Source organism: Aotus nancymaae, unplaced genomic scaffold (genome assembly GCF_030222135.1).
Source record: "Aotus nancymaae isolate 86718 unplaced genomic scaffold, 86718_ANA_hifiasm-v0.15.2.pri h1tg000030l, whole genome shotgun sequence".
Lineage (NCBI taxonomy): Eukaryota > Metazoa > Chordata > Mammalia > Primates > Aotidae > Aotus > Aotus nancymaae.
This window is the reverse complement of record NW_026988443.1, coordinates 23599747-23619775: the sequence shown is the minus strand read 5'-3', so window position 1 is coordinate 23619775 and position 20029 is coordinate 23599747. Positions and strand designations below refer to the sequence as shown.

At 41.4% G+C, this 20029-nt stretch overlaps 1 protein-coding gene across 2 annotated transcripts in view; it reads right to left on the bottom strand.

Annotated features, from left to right (window-relative positions):
• TANGO6 (transport and golgi organization 6 homolog) overlaps nt 1–20029 on the bottom strand; it is a 242417-nt gene that overhangs the window by 177568 nt on the left and 44820 nt on the right. For both annotated transcript variants that reach the window (XR_010344863.1, XM_064383227.1), the window contains exons 8-11: nt 16057–16169; nt 13641–13817; nt 9379–9511; nt 6854–7045 (exon numbers count right to left, since the gene is read on the bottom strand). Coding sequence is in view for 1 of the 2 variants with exons in the window: in XM_064383227.1 (XP_064239297.1) it covers nt 6854–7045; nt 9379–9511; nt 13641–13817; nt 16057–16169 (615 nt within the window). In the remaining variant the exon portion in view is untranslated. The remainder of the gene's footprint in view (nt 1–6853; nt 7046–9378; nt 9512–13640; nt 13818–16056; nt 16170–20029) is intronic.

The following is a 20029-nucleotide window of genomic DNA, read 5'->3' as shown; positions in this document are numbered from 1 at the left end:
GACAGTCTAATTCTAGTAAGCAAAGAATAGAGGGGTGGTGTTCAGTTTCATCTAGAAGCCAGTGTCCTCAAACAATCTGTGCAAATGATCAACAGTAGTGGTCCCCAACCTTTTTGGCACCAGGGACTGGTCTCACGGAAAGTGATTTTTCCACACACTGGGGTTGGCAGGGGCAGGAGGGGGAGAGGGGCAGGAAATGGTTTCAGGATCAAACTGTTCCACCTCAGATCATTAGGAGTTAGATTCTCGTAAGGACTGCGCAACCTAGATCCCTTGCGTGCACAGTTCACAACAGGGTTTGCGCTCCTATGAGAATCTAATGCTGCTGCTGATCTGACAGGAGGCGGCGCTCAGGTGGTAATGCTCACTTGTGCCGTGCTCACCTCCAGCTATGTGGCTTGGTTCCCAACAGGCCATGGAACAGTACCAGTCTGTGGTCTAGGGGTTGGAGACTCCTGATCTAGTATTTTTTTAAGTATTAAATATTTTAAAGGATTAAGATTGTTCCTAGACAAGATTTTCATAGCATCTGGCTAACAACTAATCTTTAAATATAATTAATTTAGTCAGCATCATTTTCAATGCATTTGGATTAATCACCTTAAGTAGAAATACCTTTGAATAAATGACAGTATACAATACACATGCGTGCACACACACATGCATACTTAGGATTAATGACTCAAAAGACAGAAATCATTTTAGAAATGGAAAGGCTGAGAAGGTCATAATAAGCCTTCAAATAACATGCAAGCTTGCATGTTTAATTATCTGGACAAATCACATGCTGTGCTAGAATCTTTATTGCAGGCTTAAAGTCAGGAGAACGGCTTGTTAACACTTGTCTTCTGAAGCAAGGCAGGAAACTAGAAAGGTTATTAAAAGTTCCACTTACTAGAATGAACATGCTGGTTATGACAGTTTTCACTACCTCCTCCAGCCCTAAGACTTTATTCATACTAGAGGATAAGGACACTGGCTGTTTCTAGAGAAACTAGGTAGAAACTGTTTCTACTGTCTTGGGCCACCTATTTTGCCTCCAGGGAGTTTTCTAAAACACTCCTTGGCTGGGAACAGTGGCTAATGCCTGTAATCCTAATACTTTGGGAGGCCAGGTAGGAGATTACTTTAGGCCAGGAGTTCAAGACCAGCCTGGCAACAAATTAAAAAATTAGCCAGGCACAGTGGCATGCACCTGTAGTCCTGGCTACCCAGGAAGCTGAGTTGGGAGAATCACTTGAGCCAAGGAGTTCGAGGTTGCAGTGAGCTGTGATTGCACCACTGCACTCCAGCCTGGGTGACAGAGTGAGACCCTATCTCTAACAACAATAATAAAATATAAATAAAGCATTCCTTGTTTATATTTAGCTTTCATTTCAGCACAAGTATTCTTAAATTACTCAACTAGGACTACTTAGCCTTCCAATTTTTTTCTAAGTTTCTCTCCATTATCTTTTTGTTTTGTTTTGTTTTGGAGACAGAGTCTTGCTCTGTCACCCTGGCTGGAGTGCAGTGGTGCGATCTCAGCTCACTGCAACCTCCGCCTCTAGGGTTCAAGTAATTCTCCTGCCTCAGCCTCCCAAGTAGCCTGGATTACAGGTGCCTCCACCATGCCCAGATAATTTTGTATTTTTGGTAGAGACGGGGTTTCACTGTGTTGGCCAGGCTGGTCTCAAACTCCTGACTTCATGATCCTCCTGCCTTGGCCTCCTAAAGTGCTGGGATTACAAGCGTGAGCCACCATGCCCAGCCTACACTATCTGTCTGTGTGTGTGTGTATACAGGTATCAAAACAAGCAAGCAGTACGATCCTATTACTAAAATAGAAAATTTCTATGTTTGTATGTATGTTAAAAACAAAAACAAAATGGGGAACCGTTAACTGTAAAGGGATAGCCAGCTATTACTGTCATCTATTAAGTATGCTTTCCCCCAAACATTCTTCATGTTAATACCAAAACCCCTTCCCATTTGAACAGCAGCTTCTCCCCCTACTAAACATTTCCTATGATTTTGGTGGGGCTGCCAGCCACAAGAATAGGTGTGTGACTGAAGCCTGTTCTAAAATTTATATATGTTGTAGAGACTGAGGACAGATCTTTACTTTTTACTTAAAACTTCTTATAAACCTACATAATTTTAAAAGCCAAATATTCCTAAAAGCTTGTAGTTAAAAACAGCAGTGCCCTACATCATTTCTTCTGGTCTGATTCAGGCTCTACAGAAGCAACCACTTGTAATTATTTAGTTGTTTAGCTTAATGATAACATTAAGCATTTACTATTTACCAAGCACGATTCTGAACACGTTATAGGTATTAACTGATTTAATCCTCACAGTAGTCCTATGGGGGTGTCTAAACCTGCTGCCAAGACTCTGACACTTGAGTGGAAGGGGTGGAGGCCTCATTGTTGAGGATGCAGACTTCAACTTACACCTTCTTATCTATCTATCTATCTATCTATCTATCTATCTATCTATCTATCTATCTATTTGAGACAGAGTCTCGCTCTGCCGACAGGCTGGAGTGCCATGGTGCAATCTCGTCTCACTGCAACCTTGGCCTTCTGGGTTCAAGAAATTCTCCTGCCTCAGCCTCCCAAATAGCTGGGTCTACAGATGCGTGCCACCATTCCCAGCTAATTTTTGTATTTTTTAGTAGAGATGGGGTTTCACCATGTTGGCCAGGATAGTCTCGATCTTTTATCCTCGTGATCTGCCCGCCGTGGCCTCCCGAAGTGCTGTGATTACAGGCCTGCGCCACTGAGCCCGGCCTATACCTCCTATTTTTCAGTTTGCCTCTCCCACCCAAGTTCAAAGTCCCTTAGGTTCAACATCTCTCAAGAGTAAACCTCCAGTCTTGCACTGGGAAGGGGAGGTGGTCGTATAAAGGAAAGGAAAGAAGGAATCTACTGAATCCTATACAGCCTTTCAAACTGGTTTTTTTTTTTCCTTGAGACAGAGTCTTGTTCTGTTGCCCAGGCCGGAGTACAATGGCACGATCTCACCTAAATGCAACGTCCACCTCATGGGTTAGAGTAGCTGGGATTATAGGCATGCACCACCACACCCGGCTAATTTTTGTATTTTTAGTAGAGACAGGAGTTTCACCATGTTGGCCAGGCTGGTCTCAAACTCCTGACCTCGTGATCTGCCTGACTTGGCCTCCCAAAGTGCTTGGATTACATGTGTGAGCCACTGCGCCCAGCATCAAACTGTTTTAAGCTCTAAATTCAACTCCATTTTTATTTTTTTTTATTTATTTTATTTTTTTTTTTTTTGAGACGGAGTTTCGCTCTTGTTACCCAGGCTGGAGTGCAATGGCGCGATCTCGGCTCACCGCAACCTCCGCCTCCTGGGTTCAGGCAATTCTCCTGCCTCAGCCTCCTGAGTAGCTGGGATTACAGGCACACGCCACCATGCCCAGCTGATTTTTTTTGTATTTTTAATAGAGACGGGGTTTCACCATGTTGACCAGGATGGTCTCGATCTCTTGACCTCGTGATCCACCCGTCTCGGCCTCCCAAAGTGCTGGGATTACAGGCTTGAGACACCGTCAACTCCATTTTTAGAGCTTATCTGGTGCTTCATGTCCTTCCAGGGTTCTGTAGTGAAAAGAAGCTTGTTCCTTTTTTTCTTATTTTTCTTTAAAAAAAAAAAAAAAATTAACTGCTTTATTGAGGTATAGTGGTTTGCTTCTTGACTTCTCCACATGCAGACATTTAGATTTCCAGTTTCTCAAGTTGCTAGATCATTTACTATTGCCCAGACCAGCCTGGGCAATACAGTGAGACACCACCTCCACAAAAATAGTGAAACAATTAGCTGGGCGTGGTGGTGCATGCCTGTAGTCCCAGCTACTGGAGAGGCTAAGGCGGGAGGATTGCTTGAACCCAGTGGGTGCAAGGCTGCAGTGAGCTATGATCTCACCATTGTGCCTGGTCTTGAACTCCTGGGCTCAGGCAATTCTCCTGCTTCAGACTCCCAAAGTGCTGAGATTACAGGCATGAGCCACTGCACCCAGCCAAGATGTAATTTTCTAGTTCTCTTTTTAAATTTTTAGCTATGATTCTCCTGTAAAGAAAAATGTTCCTTCATTGACCATTTGGTTACCTGACATACAATTCCTACAGGAAACACAAGAAATGCTTTATTCTTTACCTTTACTTATCAATGTACAAAATAATGAGTTGATGCCCTGGCAATCCCAAAGGTGTTCTATAAGGGTTTTTTTTCCTTTGACTCAGATTTTTATCTTTGATGTACTTCAATCCATTGCAGGCCTTATTCCCTTTAATGATCTAATTGTCCTATCTATGGCAATGGGACTCCCTTCAAGTTGGCTTCACTGTGCTACAGATATGATCCCATTCATCTCAGGTTGCTTCCTTGTATTCAGGCATAACAAGATGCCTTGAGGCTTATAATATACAATTTCTGCCTGCCTCAGACTTTGAATCAACCGTATGCCATAGAGCTCAGAATTCTTTTAGTAGAAAATAGTATTTAGAAACTATAAATTGGGCTGGGCACAGTGGTTCATGCCTGTAATCCCAGGACTTTGGGAGGCTGAGACGAGTGGATTGCTTGAGGTCAGGAGTTCAAGACCAGTTTGGGCAACATGGCGAAACCCCATCTCTACTAAAAATACAAAAATCAGCCAGGGATAAAAAAATTTTTAAATAAATAAAAAAAATTAGCCAGGCATGGTGGCACACACTTGCAATCCCAGCTACCAGCTACTTGGGATGCTGGGGCAGAAGAATCACTTGAACCTGGGAGGTTGCAGTGAGTTAAGATTATGGCACTGCACTCCAACCTGGCTGACAGAGCCAGACTCTGTCTCAAAAAAAAAAAAAAAAAACCCATAAATTGTCACTAAGAATGCTTATTGCTACTGGGTTGTCATTGCTTCTTGGGACTGACAATGGGCTGAGCTCAGAAATATCTATTTTTTTAAAAGAGAAAACTAAATCATGAGTTCAAACTAATATTTCCAATTCAAATTCAATAATACTTTAAGCTGGGCATGGTGGTATGCACCTGTAGTTTCAGCTACTTGGGAGGCTGAGGTGGCAGAAGTGCTTGAGCCTAGGAATTCAAGTCCAGTCTGGGCAATATAGTGAGACTCTGTCTCTTAAAAAAAAATAATAATGAATTATAGGCTCTTTACTCTGGTTCTTTATTTTATACCTCTTTTTTAATGCTAAAAATCTTGATCCCTAATAATATTCACAAAATTACATTAACTTATTTTCCTTATCCATACGTGTATGTGTGTTTCAAAATAATACACCAATAATGGCTGGGCACAGTAGCTCACGCCTGTAATCTCAGCACTATGGGAGGCCAAGGAGGGTGGATCACCTGAGGTTGAGAGTTCAAGATCAGCCTGGCCAACATAGTGAAACCCTGTCTCTACTACAAATACAAAAATTAGCTAGGTGCAGTGGTGCTGACCTAAAATCCCAGTTCCTTGGGAGGCCGAGATTGCACCACAGCACTCCAGCCTGAGGGACAGAGTGAGACTCCATCTCAAATAAAAATAATAAAATAAAATAATATACCAATATTATCATGAACGGTGAGATTACCAAATGCATTTTAATATTTCCTTGTGGTTCTTTTTGTCCTGATACATTTTAACCTTAGCTGAAGGATAATTTAATGGGACAAATCATTTTTGTACCAGCCTGACACCATTGTTCCTTAATTAGGAGTAAAGGGAGCTAAGTGCAAAAGCTCAAGTCATATCAGTTTTTAGACCATTTCCCTTCCAACTAGCATCCTGAGATAAAAACATAAGGTCTGGATGAAAAAGTCTTCAGGGAATGGATATAAACAATGGAAGAACAAATCACCCTACTAAGTAACACGGGGTCAGTGAACTGAAAGAGTAAGAGGCCAGGAAAGAAATCATGAGCATAATTCTCATTAAACAGGCATGGTAAGTCAGACTGACAGGCAGTTGCAAATTTTCTCAGCAGGAGCTATAGTGAAATGCTGCTTAGCAACACCCGAAGGCAGATGACAATGACTACCATACAAAGAGCTGGAGAATCTGATTTAAGTGTGACAATCATACCATCTTACAATTGCCTATTGACCAACCAAGCAACAACTAATTCTGGTTAAGTGGTAAAATCCGGTGACTGTACTGACTTTGCTTTATTACTTTTATTTCCTATCTTTTTTAAAGGTGGGAAAAATAATGTCTGAGCCAATAAAATTCAGGCACGGCCTTGCATAGTGATACTACTCTGAAAGCATTTTTAAAAACATCTTAAAACTTTACAGGATGTTGTGGAGATTGGCTGTGAGTTAGTGGACCTATAAAATTCAAGGTGATCTCATTATTATTTGTGATTTCTTTTCTTCAAATTGAATGTATAATCATTTTCAAGTTTTGATACACATTAGAATCATCCATGGAGCTTGAGTAGGATAGAGATTCTAATGCAGACATGCTGAATCAGAATCTTTAAGCATGGGCTGGCTATCAATATTTTGAAAAAGATCCCAGACAATTTATTTTGCACCCAAAGTTGAAAATTACTACAACATAACATATAATCATTTAAGATAAAATTTTATGTGCATGAGAATCACCTCGGGAGCTTGTTAAACATGTGGAGCCTCAGGACACTGGGAAGTTTTGAATTCAGTTGGCCTGGTGTGGGCTATGTAATTTCTGTATTTAACCAGCATTCCAAGAAACACCTCATGACACAGGTGTCATCAAATCACACTCTGAGCAACATTTTTAAACTTTTTGGTGGGGCAGGGAGAATGCAAAGAAAACAAAATAGGCAAATACCACCAGGCTGGGGTCCAGAATGTGGCAACTACTGACCTGAGTGATGTTTGTGAATATCTGCTCAGACATCCTCTCACACAGAACCGCCATCAGCTGCAGGACAAGCAGCTTCTGCTCTTGGCCTTCCACAAGAAGAGTCTGATGTTGCTCTAATTCCAAGAGGCTCTTGCTGGAGAAGGGCTTAGTTTTTAACTCTGCTTCATTTTCCATGGCCACATGAGTCAACTCCTATAAGCACGGCAGGGAAGAAAAAGTGAAGATAAAGCCAGTGGAACTAAGGTCTTCCCAAACATAAGTAGAAACCTCTGTTTGAACTGTATGTTTAAAGAAATAGTCTGTGTTTGTGGCAACATTATTTGTAATAGCCAAAACTTGGAGACAACCTAAATGTCCAGCAATAAGAAAACCTTACGATGTATTTATTATATCACAGCAGTTAACATAAATGAATTAGATTTATATGGGTATCAGTACACTACTGAGTGAAAAATATAAGTTGCAGAATATGTACAGTATGATGTCATGTATATAAAAATGTAAAATCTCATAAAAAAATATACACACAAAGAAATAGTTTGACAAGCTTTTTGTTTTGTGAGTATTTTTATGATTTCTATTAGCAGTCTTCCTTGAACTGAGACCTCAGACCACCTCACATTCTCAAACCCCTTTTGGAGACCATTAGATGACTCCAACACTACTGCCCTTTTCCTCTAACATACTTAGAACTTAACTCCTACTAAGAAATCACATATTACTGTGGGTTTTGTAGGCTATTCATCTACCCTTCACTGTCGTAAATTTCCTTGGGAAGTAAAAACCTTGAGTTTCCTAATAAATAATTAGGGCTTTACCAAAGTAACTGACAGTTTAGAGTAGTGGTACTCAGCTGTGCCTGGGCAATTTTCCTCCCCAGGGGACATTTCACAATGTCTGGGATATTTTGGCTGTCATAATTGAGGGGTAATCTAATTAGTGGAGGTCAGAATGCTTCTAAATACCCTACAATGCACAAGACAGCCACTCACAAAAAAAATTTATCTGGCCCAAGGTGTCAATAGTGTCAGGGTGGAGATAAACTGTTTTAGAGCAAAGTCCTTTTATTTGTTTGCTTGTCTATTAAACAATTTTTTTTTTGAGGCAGGGTCTCACTCTGTCACCCAGACCGGAGTGGACTGGTAAGATCCTGGCTCACTGAAACCTCTGACTCCTGGGTTTAAGCAATCCTGTCACCTTAGCCCACTGAGTAGCTGGGACTACAGGCACAAAGCCACTGTACCAGGCTAATTTTTTGTGTTTTTGGTAGAGACAGGGTTTTGCCATGTTGCCCAGGCTAGTCTTGAATGCCTGAGTTCAGGTGATCCACCTGGCTTGGCCTCCCAAAGTGCTGGGATTACAGGCGTGAGCTACCATGCCCAGCCTGGAACAATTTTTTGAAGTATACAATTAAGAGCACATCCCCTTGGAATGTTATTTAGAAAGAGTATCACTGGGCATGAGGATAGGTGTGAACATGGGAGGCAAGAAAGCATCAAAAAGTGTCCCCTACTTCAAGTTCTAGAAATGTTAGCCCTGATTCTCTCCTTGAATTCTCCCATACCCACAGAAACCTTAAACTCTCTTAGATTTCTTTTAGAGTAGACACTTTAGGAAAAAGAGTTGAGAAAGCAGAGCTGGAGGTCACTGGCTTATGATGTCATATAGTGCAACAAAGAGTAACATTATGGGGTACAAGTTACTGTCAGAGAATAGAAGAAAAGGAAGCAAAGCACAACCACTGGCACTAAGAAACAAACCCAGAAAAGGCTTCAAGTGCCCACAAAATGAAATGAAAGAGGCAAAATTGCTAAATCTCCTTTGCAAATACCTGACAAAACAACAGTCAGAAGGATAAGGGATTACGCTATAGCTGTAAAACCTGCTATTAACTTCAAAAGGGTTCTTACTGTCAACATGGAGCAAAGATTAACCCTTTCATAGATCGAGGGTCCTGCTTTGTTCATCTCTAAAATGTCAGTGCCAATTACTTGGGGAAGTAGTAGATAACATGAGTATAATGAAGGTAAGTTTCTTCTTTTTACCAATCCAAGGCCATTAAGAAATAAATTCCTTTATGTCCTCTGATCACTTTCCCTAAAATAGGACCTAAATTTTAGGACCTAAAATTATAAATGCCTTGAAAATTCAAAGGGTCTCCTGAAACTCCCCTGGAATAACAATGACCAGGAACTACTTGTACTTCTTTTTTTTTTTTTTTTTTTTTTTGAGGCGGAGTTTCGCTCTTGATACCCAGGCTGGAGTGCAATGGCGCGATCTGGCTCACCGCAACCTCCGCCTCCTGGGTTCAGGCAATTCTCCTGCCTCAGCCTCCTGAGTAGCTGGGATTACAGGCACGCGCCACCGTGCCCAGCTAATTTTTTGTATTAGTAGAGACGGGGTTTCACCATGTTGACCAGGATGGTCTCGATCTCTTGACCTCGTGATCCACCCGCCTCGGCCTCCCAAAGTGCTGGGATTACAGGCTTGAGCCACCGCGCCCGGCCACTACTTGTACTTCTTACTTTCAAACAGAAGATGAAGAAGTCTCCTGCCAAACCGCATTCTTGGCAGAGGGACAGCAAGTCCCCAAGATGCTCCACCCGGTCCTGCTCTGAAGATACCTTCTGGTACAGGGCTTCATCTTCATCTTCGTCACTGCAATGAAGGGTAAAATTTATCTTGGCAGTGTCACCAGAGATACACATATTTTTAAACCCCACAGAAATCTCCTAAAGTAACATGTGATGTCCAAACAATCATTAAAAAGATCCCCAAAATTTATTTAACTTATTTTACTATTTCTCCATTCTGAAAATAGTATTGATTCTCAGAAACAAGCCCGTTATGTCCTGCATGGTCATTTGCTTGAATAGGGAAAGATTCATGAAGATGGATGTTAGCTGGACACAGTGGTGCACACCTGCAGTGTACTAGGAGGCTGAGGCAGGGAGACTGCTTGAGCCCAGGAGTTTGAGGTTGTAATACATTATGATCACAACTATGAACAGCCACTGCACTCCAGCCAACATAGACAACATGGCAAAATCTCAGTTCTTTTTTTTTTTGGAGATGGAGTCTCACTCTGTTGCCCAGGTTGGAGTGTAGTGACATGATCTCAGCTCACTGCAACCTCCATCTCCTCGGTTCAAGCAGTTCTCCTGCCTCAGCATCCAGAGTAGCTAGTACCACAGGTGCACACCTCCATGGCTGACTAATTTTTTGTATTTTAGTAGAGACGGGGTTTCACCCTGTTGCCCAGGCTGGTTTCGAACTCCTGAGCTCAGGTAATCCACCTGCCTTGGCCTCCTAAAGTGTTAGGATTACAGGTGTGAGCCACTGTTCCCAGCATATCTCATTTCTGAAAAAAAAAAAGAAAAGGATGTTGAAGAATTACTATTATTTCGTAAGTTGCAAAAGCAAGGAGGAATTAGAGTTACATGCAGATATTCTGGGCCTGAGGAAAAGCAAAGAAAGAGATGGCTGCAAAGTAAGGCTAGATCACAGAGGGCCTTAGATGTCACTCAAAGGAACTCTGACTTTTTTATTTTATTTTAATTTTTCCTGGCAACTTTCAGTTAATTTTTTTTTTTTTTTAAAAGAACTCTGACTTTTTTCTGATGAGCCACTGAAGGATTATGGGCAGCAGAAAAAGACATGATCATCATGGGAGGACATGCAGTCAACCTCAACTGAAAGGAACCAATTAGCTGAAATAGGAAAATGCATAAAGGTTCAGAAAAATGAGTAGGTTGAATGAGATTACCAAGGCCAGGGTGGTCTTACAAAATCTGGCTACACCAGTGCTATGATTACTGCAAAAATTTCAAGAATTGTTTGTATGTTCATTTGTTTGTTTTGAAACAGGGTCTCACTTGTTGCCTAGGCTGGAGTGCAGTGGTTCGTTCATGGCTCACTGCAGCCTCAACCTCCAAGGCTGAGGCAATCCTCCCACTTCAGCCTCCCAAGCAGCTGGGACTACAAAGGTGCACCATCATGACCAACTAATTTTTGTATTTTTTTGTAGAGACCAGGTTCTGCCATATTGCCCAGGCTGGTCAAGAAATTTTTGTACTTTCTCATGAGGTGCTATGGCTTTTAGTTTTTAATTCTTCTGACAGGTGAAGAGACCAAGATACTATATATATATATGTATATATATAAGTATATATATATACACACACACACACACATACACATATATACACACACACACACACACACACACTCACACACATTTTATTTTTTTTTAATAAATGGGGTCTTGCTATGTTGCCCAGGCTGGTCTTAAACTATGGGTCTCAAGCAGTCCTTACACCTTGGCCTCCCAAAGTGATGGAATTACCAGTATGAGCCACCGTAATCAGACCAAGATACTATATTATTATACTACATCATCATGTAAACAAATACAAAGACACTGAAGATGTACTAAAAAGCAAAATGCTAATATAATGTGAACAGAAAATAAGACACTGGTTGACTTTTGTTTTCCTCTTTATGTGCTTTTTGTATTATACAAAGAATATGTGTTATTTCTGTGACCAATGAAATAAATTTTTTTCAGACTAAATTGAGAAAAAAATGACAGATGTTGCCGAGTGAGGTGGCTCACGCCTGAAATCCCAGCACTTTGGGAGGCTGAGGCAGGTGGATCACGGGGTCGGGAGTTCAACACCAGCCTGGCCAACACAGTGAAACCCCATCTCTACTAAAAATACAAAAAATAGCTGGGTGTGGTGGCGGGTGCCTGTAGTCCCACCTACTTGGGAGGCTGAGGCAGGAGAATTGCTTGAACCCAGGAGGTGGAGCTTACAGTGAGCTGAGATCATGCCATTGCACTCCAGCTTGAGTGACAGAACCAGACTCAGCCTCAAAAACAAAACAAAACAAAAACACAGGACAATTATCTTAAGTACTATTCTTAAAATTTCAACAATAAAAAGTAAATTCCAAACAATTATATTTAATTCCAGAAAAGTAAAAACTCCAGATCTAAAGATCATAAAATCCAAGCTGCTCTTATAGAATTTCTTTAAAGAAAATTCTTCTTCTTTTTTTTTATTAAGACAGTGTCTTGCTCTGTCGCCCAGGCTGGAGTGCAACCTCCACCTCCCAGGTTCAAGTGACAGTCTTGCCTCAGCCTCCTGCGTAGCTGGGACTACAGGTGCCTGCCACCACAACTGGCTAATTTTTGTATTTTTGGTAGAGATGGGGTTTAACCATGTTGGCCAGGGTGGTCTTGAACACTTGACCTCAAGTCATCCACCCACCTGGGCCTCCCAAAGTGCTGAGATTACAGGCATGAGCCACTGCGCCAGACCCTTCTTTTTTTTTTTTTTGAGACAGTCTCATTCTGTTACCCCGGCTGAAGGGCAGTGGTGCAATCCCAGCTCACTGCAACTTCCGCCTCATGGTTCAAGCAATTCTTGTGCCTCAGCCTCACAAGTAGCTAGCACTACAGGAATGCACCACCCTGCCTGGCTAATTTTTGTATTTTTGTGTTTTTTTGTTTTTGTTTTTGTTTTTTTTTAAGACATGAGTCTTGTTTTGTTGCCAGGCGCCAGGCTGGAGTGCAGTGGTGCAATCTCGGCTCACTGCAATCTCCGCCTCCTGGGTTCAAGCAATTCTCCTGCCTCAGCCTCCCGAGTAGTTGGGACTACAGGCACACATCACTACACCCAGCTAATTTTTTTGTATTTTTTAGTAGAGACAGGGTTTCACCATGTTGGTCAGAATGGTCTCGATCTCTTGACCTCATGATCCACCCACCTTGGTCTCCCAAAGTGCTGGGATTACAGGTGTGAGCCACTGTGTCCGGCCTAATTTTTGTATTTTTAATAGAGATAGGGTTTCACCACGTTGGCCAGGCTGGTCTGAAACTCCTAACCTCAGGTGATCCACCTGCCTCAGCCTCATAAAGTGCTGGGATTACAGGTGTGAGCCACTATGCCTGGCCAAAAACATCTTCTTGAGAACTGTTGCTAGGCAGAATAGCAGTTTGAGTTTAGACTGATAATTCTGTTTGCAATCTAGGCGTTTTTCTATTTTCCTCAAGTCCATCAAACTGAAGAGGTGTTTTAAAACTATACCAAGTTAACTATGAATATATAATTATATTTCAACACCTGAACGCACAGCAGCACTTTGAATGTGATGTGAAATCCAAACAGGATAGCTGTCATCCATTAATATTACATGGACTATGACCAACAGGAATTTATGTTCTGAGGTAATAACATTAGATTATCCAGAAAGTGGAAATAATTTAAAATATATAATTGTGAGATGTTGAAGAAATAAATGATCCTTTCCACTAATATTTATTAAGTACTTTCTAATCAATACCTATGAGAAATCTCCATCATAAAATTAGCATAAAAGATAGCTATTAGACAATTTCCCTCAGGAATAAGTCTGACTATAAACACACACATATACCATTTTAAGAGTCAGAAAGAGAACTGGATTATTATGGTGTTAAGGGTGAACATGTGTCTGTCCTTTATTCTGATTAGCTGGCAAAGATGGTGGAGTAAGTGGGCTTGTGTGATGCAGAGCTGTTAGGCTCCAGTAAATTGCACCAACTATTAGCAAGCACCTTGGAAAAAAACCTGGAGGATTATTTAAGGCTCACATTTCATTTAGAGAATATAAATAGCAGGCACCTCAGCGACACGAGTTTCTAGTTTCTTTTCTATCAGCACCCCTTAGTGGTTGAATCACTGAATGGCCTTTTGGGCAAAATTAAATCTGAAGAGAGACAGTAATGGATGGGTGGACTCACCTAATGGCCTCTTTGATGGTAATCATAATGCCACCTTGAGTGGCGACCCTAAACTGACACAGAGTATGGAGAGAGGGCACAGCTTTGTCCAACCCTGCAAATCCTTTCAGGCTGGCAATTGCCTTCTTCCTTTCCAGCTTCCCCAGAATCCATAATAAGATCTCTTGGCAAAGTGACCTGGCAGAAAAAGCAGTTATGAATGAGCTTGTCATCTTACTCCAAGCATCTAACAAGCTAACATAAAAAAAGAAAGAAAGGCTGTCAGGTTCCACTACATTCTAAGTGCTGGCACAATTTCCTAGTACTACTGAAATGAAGGAGAGGAAAGTATGCTTCTTGTGAACTTCAGAATGCAAATATCCTGAAATTCAATGACTGACTAATCCTTGGCTCTGGAAGCAACCCTGAAATGCCGCAAGAGCCCCACGTGATTTCTTTCTTTTTTTTTTTTTTTTTGGTAATTCCAAGTGTACTACTGCCTTTGCATCAGGCACTGTCAGAGAAAGTATACACAGATAAAAATCATCTACTCTCGGCAGGACTAATAGCTGGACACCAAGAAGCAGCATATCAACAAAATATCACTGATCCCTCAACCACTTTCATCTGTGCCAGTCAACTAGGAGAGGAACTAAATAAATGTTCACATGTTCCTTGTCAGTCTCTGAGGAGAACATGACAGTGCTGTGAGAACTTGGGTTTTAAAACAAAAACAAGAGGCCTGGCACAGTGGCTCATGCCTGTAATCCCAGCATTTTGGGAGGCTGAGGCAGGTTAATCACCTGAGGCCAGGTGTTCAATATCAGCCTGGCCAACATGGTAAAACCCTGTCTCTCCTAAAAACACAAAAACTGGCCAGGAGAGGTTGCTCATGGGTCACAATGTCAAGAGATTGAGACCATCCTGGCCAACATGGTGAAACCCCATCTCTACTAAAAATACAAAAAATTAGCTGGGTGTGGTGGCGGGCACCTGTAATCCCAGCTACTTGGGAGGCTGAGGTAGGAGAATTGCTTGAACCTGGGAGGCAGAGGTTGCAGTGAACCGAGATCAAGCCATTGAACTCCAGCCTGGGTGACAGAGTGAGACTCTGCTCAAAAAAAAAACAACTAAAAAAACAAACAAACAAAAAACCTAGCCTGGCATGGTGGCAGATGCCTGTAATCCCAGCTACCCGGAGGCTGAGGCAGGAAAATCCTTGAACCCAAGGGGCGGAGATTGCAGTGAGCTGAGATCATTGCCCCCAAGTCTGGGTGACAGAGTGAGACTCTGTCTCAAAAAAAAACAAAAACAAGAGTTATTTTGTGGACTGTCCCTTGAAACCAAGTTCACAGATGTACAATCTCCCTCTTCCACTGCATTCTCTCTTGTCATTGCTGTTGTGGCTGTGGGCTACAATGGTGTGCTGACCCAAGCTGAAGAGCCGAGAACATTATGTAAGCTTTTTTTTTTTTTTTTGTCTTTTTGTTTTTTTCTTTTTTGTGGAGAATGGGGTCTCGCTATATTGCCCAGGCAGGTCTCGAACTCCTGGGCTCAAGCTATCCTCCCGCCTCTGCCTCCCTAAGAGCTGGGATTACAGGCGTGAGCCACAGTGCCCGGCTATGTAAGCTTTGAATAGTACAAAAGATGGTGTTTCTTCCACCACTTAGCAATGGTGATAATGATAGCTACCATTTACTGCGCTATTTGCCGAGGACTGTGCTAAACACATTAATGCATAGTCTTCACAATAACTCTGTGAAGAAGGTACTATTATTGTATATCAGATTACATGCAGGGATCACCAAACACCAAAAATCATAATTCTGTAGGACTTGAGATAGGATAACTCTTACCTGGAGGAAGAAACAACATAAATTACTGTGAAAATGGAGCTGATACAAAATGAATCCTACTTAAATACTATGACAAAGGAGTATTTTCTGGATGACTAAGAAATCCCTTCTTTCTAAACAACACACTGCATCACCAACACCAAATCCCAGGCTAAATTACAAAGTGCCACATTCAGATCTAGATTTCCCAACTTGTTTTCTAACTCCCCACAAGGTTATTATGATCCATCCCCTATTTCCTCCTTCCTAGACAAGTTATTGTAGCATTTCTCACTGATCAAAAAGTGGCATGTTTATACATGTAAACAGATTTTGTCTTTGAGATCCAGGACAGAGGCTGAGGAAAGTCATTTTAAAAACTGTATCCAATGCTCTGAGATCTGCAAAATTCTCTTTCTTTTCTAGATGAGCAAAATAGGATGATCCCAGTGTTTTCCTGACTTTGAAAGAAAATGGTAATTTCAAAGTGGCAAAGTCTTATATTCAAAATGAGAACAAAAACAACATGCAAAAAAGGCGTCACAATTTATAAACAAATAAAATTCTATTTATAAACAAATAAGGGTCTCTTGATTGTTTACCTTATGTGAGATACACTCTGCTTAGTAAAACAGTAGAGAAGAAAAAGCACTCCCAGGACTGGAAGCAGAGAATCCATCAAAACTGGTAAAGGTTCATTCCCAACCACGTACACCTAGGGAAAAGAAAATGGTGAAGAATAATCCCATGACTGCCTGGCCAGAGCAATGAGAATCACAAACCAGACATCTAGCAGGGCTCAGTGTCTTTTTTTTTGAGAGGGAGTTTCACTCTTGTTGCCCAGGCTGGAGTACAATGGTGTGATCTCGGCTCACTGCAACCTCTGCCTCCCAGGTTCAAGCAATTTTCCTGCCTCAGCCTCCCAAGTAGCTGGGATTACAGGCATGTGCCATCACGCCCAGCTAATTTTTGTATTTTTAGTAAAGACGAGGTTTCACCATGTTGGCCAGGCTGGTCTCGAACTCCTGACCTTGTGATCCTCCCACCTCAGCCTCCCAAAGTGCTGGGATTACAGGTGTAAGCCACCATGCCTGGCCAGGGCTCAGTGTCTTAAGCAATATCTCACCCTAATCACACTATTTTAGCTCCAAGGATATGCTCAGATATGGCAATGAAACCATTTGAGTTTGGTAGACAGGCTGAAACAAGAGAGAGAACTGGAGCAGCAGCGTTTCATGTGTGCAGTCTCTAGAACTGGCTAGAATGGATCAGCTAACCCATTTCCTGACCTCTTCCTTTCCTACTTTTGGTTATGTCTGAGTTTCCTAATCTGCCTATTGTTTAATTATTTGATAACTGTCCTTCTGCTGAAGGCCCTGCTATTAGGAACAAGTAATTACTACCAAAGGGAAAAACTTAAAACTAGATTTGAAACATCAAATAAAACCAAACCCCAAACATTGCTTACTCCAGATTCATCACTCTTAAGATGTGACCAACACATGGACATGTCCTATTCTCCCTAATTCTACAAATGTTCAAAGAAATTATACTGTAGGGCTGGGCACAATGGCTCATGTCTGTAATCCCAGCATTTTTGGAAGTCATGGAGGGAGGATTGTTTGAGGCCAGGAGTTCAAGCCCAGCTGCGCAACAGAGCAAGACCCCATCCCTACAAAAAAAAATTTTTAATTAGCCAGGTGTGGTAGCACATGCCTATAGTCCCAACTACTTGGGAGGCTGAGGCAGGAAGATCATTTGAGCCCAGGAATTCAAAGCTGCAATAAGCTTATGATTATGCTACTGCCCTCCAGCCTGTAGACAGAGCAAGACCTTGTCTCTTAAAAAAAAAGAAAAGTGGCTGGGCACGGTGGCTCACGCCTGTAATTCCAGCACATTGGGAGGCCAAGGTGGGTGGATCACCTAAGGTTGGGAGATCGAGACCAGCCTGATCGACATGGAGAAACCCCGTCTCTACCAAAAAGAAAAAAAAAAAAAGGAAGAAAAAAAGAGGAATTGCACTGTTCACCTAGATCTGTACTGACTCTACACAGTTAAGTGTGTGAGATGTTGACTATGAAAAGAATTTTTAAAAAAAGACAAATCTGAGAAAAATAATCCTTGTACTATAGAAGTATTTACAAAATTGCATTTTATATCATAGATTAAAATTTATAGTGAACTTAAAAAAAAAAAGACAAGTGTGTGAGGATGGTGACTTTTTTTTTTTTTAATAGCGATTCGGTTCACAGACAAAGATGGTGACTTTTATTAACAATCATAATGTTGCATATTTTAGTTGTACCTTTCAATAAGGCCAGCACAAATGCACTCAATTCAACAAACTTTTACTGAACACTCACTGAGTTCAAAGTACAGTTCTAGGTATGGTAGTAAATATAAAAATCAGTAAGGGTCATTATCTTCATACTGCTTGTAATATATGGGAAGACTAAAACAAGTAAACATATTATTTTTATTATTATTTGAGATGTGGTCTCCCTCACCCAGGCTAGAATGTAGTGGTGAAATCACAGCTCACTGCAGCCTCGATCTCTAAGCTCAAGCGATAGTCCCACCTCAGCCTCCTGGAGAGCTGGGACCAAAGGCACACACTACCATGCACAACTAGTTTTTTGTATTTTTAGTAGAGATGGGGTTTTGCCATGTTGCCTGGGCTGGTCTCGAACTCCTGGGCTCAAGCAATCCTCCTGCCTTGTCCTCCCACAGTGCTGGAATTACAAGCACCAGCCACTGCACCCAGCCAAGTAAACCAATAATAATGATAAAGCAGATAATTGAAAGTATCTTAAGAAGTGCAAAAACGTTATTCAAAACTCCAATTAAACACAATAGGATTTCAAAATGTAATTCTGTTATAATAAGTTAATTACAACCTGATAGTATGGACAGTGATAATGGTAAAAAGAGAAAGAAAAGGAGCTGACAATGATTATGCTCATGGTATATGTTCCAGGACCTACGTCAGGTTTTTATCTTCCAAGTACTATACTAGATTCTTTAAAGAGTTAGCTTGTTAACATTATAACAGTCTCACAAAGTCAGAATTAACAGCCCTATTTTGAGGGTGAAGGGGGCCCAGTGAGATGGCTCACACCTATAATCCCAGTACTTAGCGAGGCCAAGTAGGGAGGATCACTTGAGCCCACGAGTTTGAGAACAGCCTGGGCAACATGGTGAGAGCCCATCTCTATTAAAAATAAATAAAATAAAATAAAATAAAGGTGAGGGAAGGGAAGCTTAAAGAGGCCCTTATTTATAGAAAGAGTATTGAAGTAGGAAACAATGTTGTTCATAAGAAACTAAAGATCATGGAGGCACTTTCATGAGCTGGAAAAAATCTCTGTGCTTTCCCAGCAAATCCTGTCTCTTTAAAATCAGTCCTAATTTTTCACATCCCTTAAGCCTCCTGACTCCTCTCTGGAGTCTGTTAGCCAAGGAACCAGCTTCCTGTGAATGATCTAATCTCCATAAGCCCAACTAAATGAAGCGCTCTGTATAGCAGTGTTCAGAAGTCATGTGCAGGCCCAATGATGATATCACCAATTACAGGAGGCAAAAGAAGAGATTCCCCCAGATAATGTAAGGACCTACTGTTTGGCTTTGGATCCTGTGTTCTCAGAGGTAACCTCTGTGGAGCCATCCTTCCTTACCAGGATTTTTTTGTACAAAAAAAATAAATAAATAAACCTCAAAACAACAACAAAAGAACAAAAAACAAATGGAGTTAAGTCTTCATTATTTACTGGCTTGATAGGGCCAAAGCGCCCCAAACTTTGACATGAACTCAATTGAGCACACTCCTCAGGGGTAAGTGTTGTTGCTGATAAACTCCTCTAATTTGGCCAGACGCTGTGCCCCATGCCTATAATCCCAGCACTTCAGGAGGCCAAGGTGGGTGGATCACCTGAGATCAGGAGTTTGACACCAGCCTGACCAACATGGTGAAACCCTGTCTCTACTGAAAAAACAAAGTTAGCTGTGCGTGGTGGCACATATCTGTAATCTGAGCTACTTGGGAGGCTGAGGCAGGAGAATCGCTTGAACCCAGGAGGTGGAAGTTGCAGTGAGCAGAGATCACGCCATTGCACTCCAGCCTGGGCAACAAGAATGAAACACTGTCTCAAAAAAAAAAATTCCACTAATTTTTTCTTTGCTTCTTCCTTATACTTTTGTATATCTTCTTACAAGGAACAAGTACTACTTTTATATTTGGAAAATAACATACAGCTATTTATACATATATATTATTTATTTTTATATAAAGGTTCAACAAATGTGTATTGAGTGCCACTTTTGTGCTAGCACACTTGCAGCTCTGCAGATATGGTGCTGAACAACATATCTGCTTCAAGGAGCTAATATTCTAATTGAAAAGACAGGCAAGAAAAAACTATATAATACCAGGTAGTGACAAGTGCTAGGAAGAAAGTAAAGCAGGTTAAATGGATAGTGATGAGGGGAAGAGCATGCAGAAAGAAAGAAAAATTAAGAATAACCCTTATTGGCTGGGCGCAGTGGTTCACGCCTGTAATCGCAGAACTTTGGGAGGCT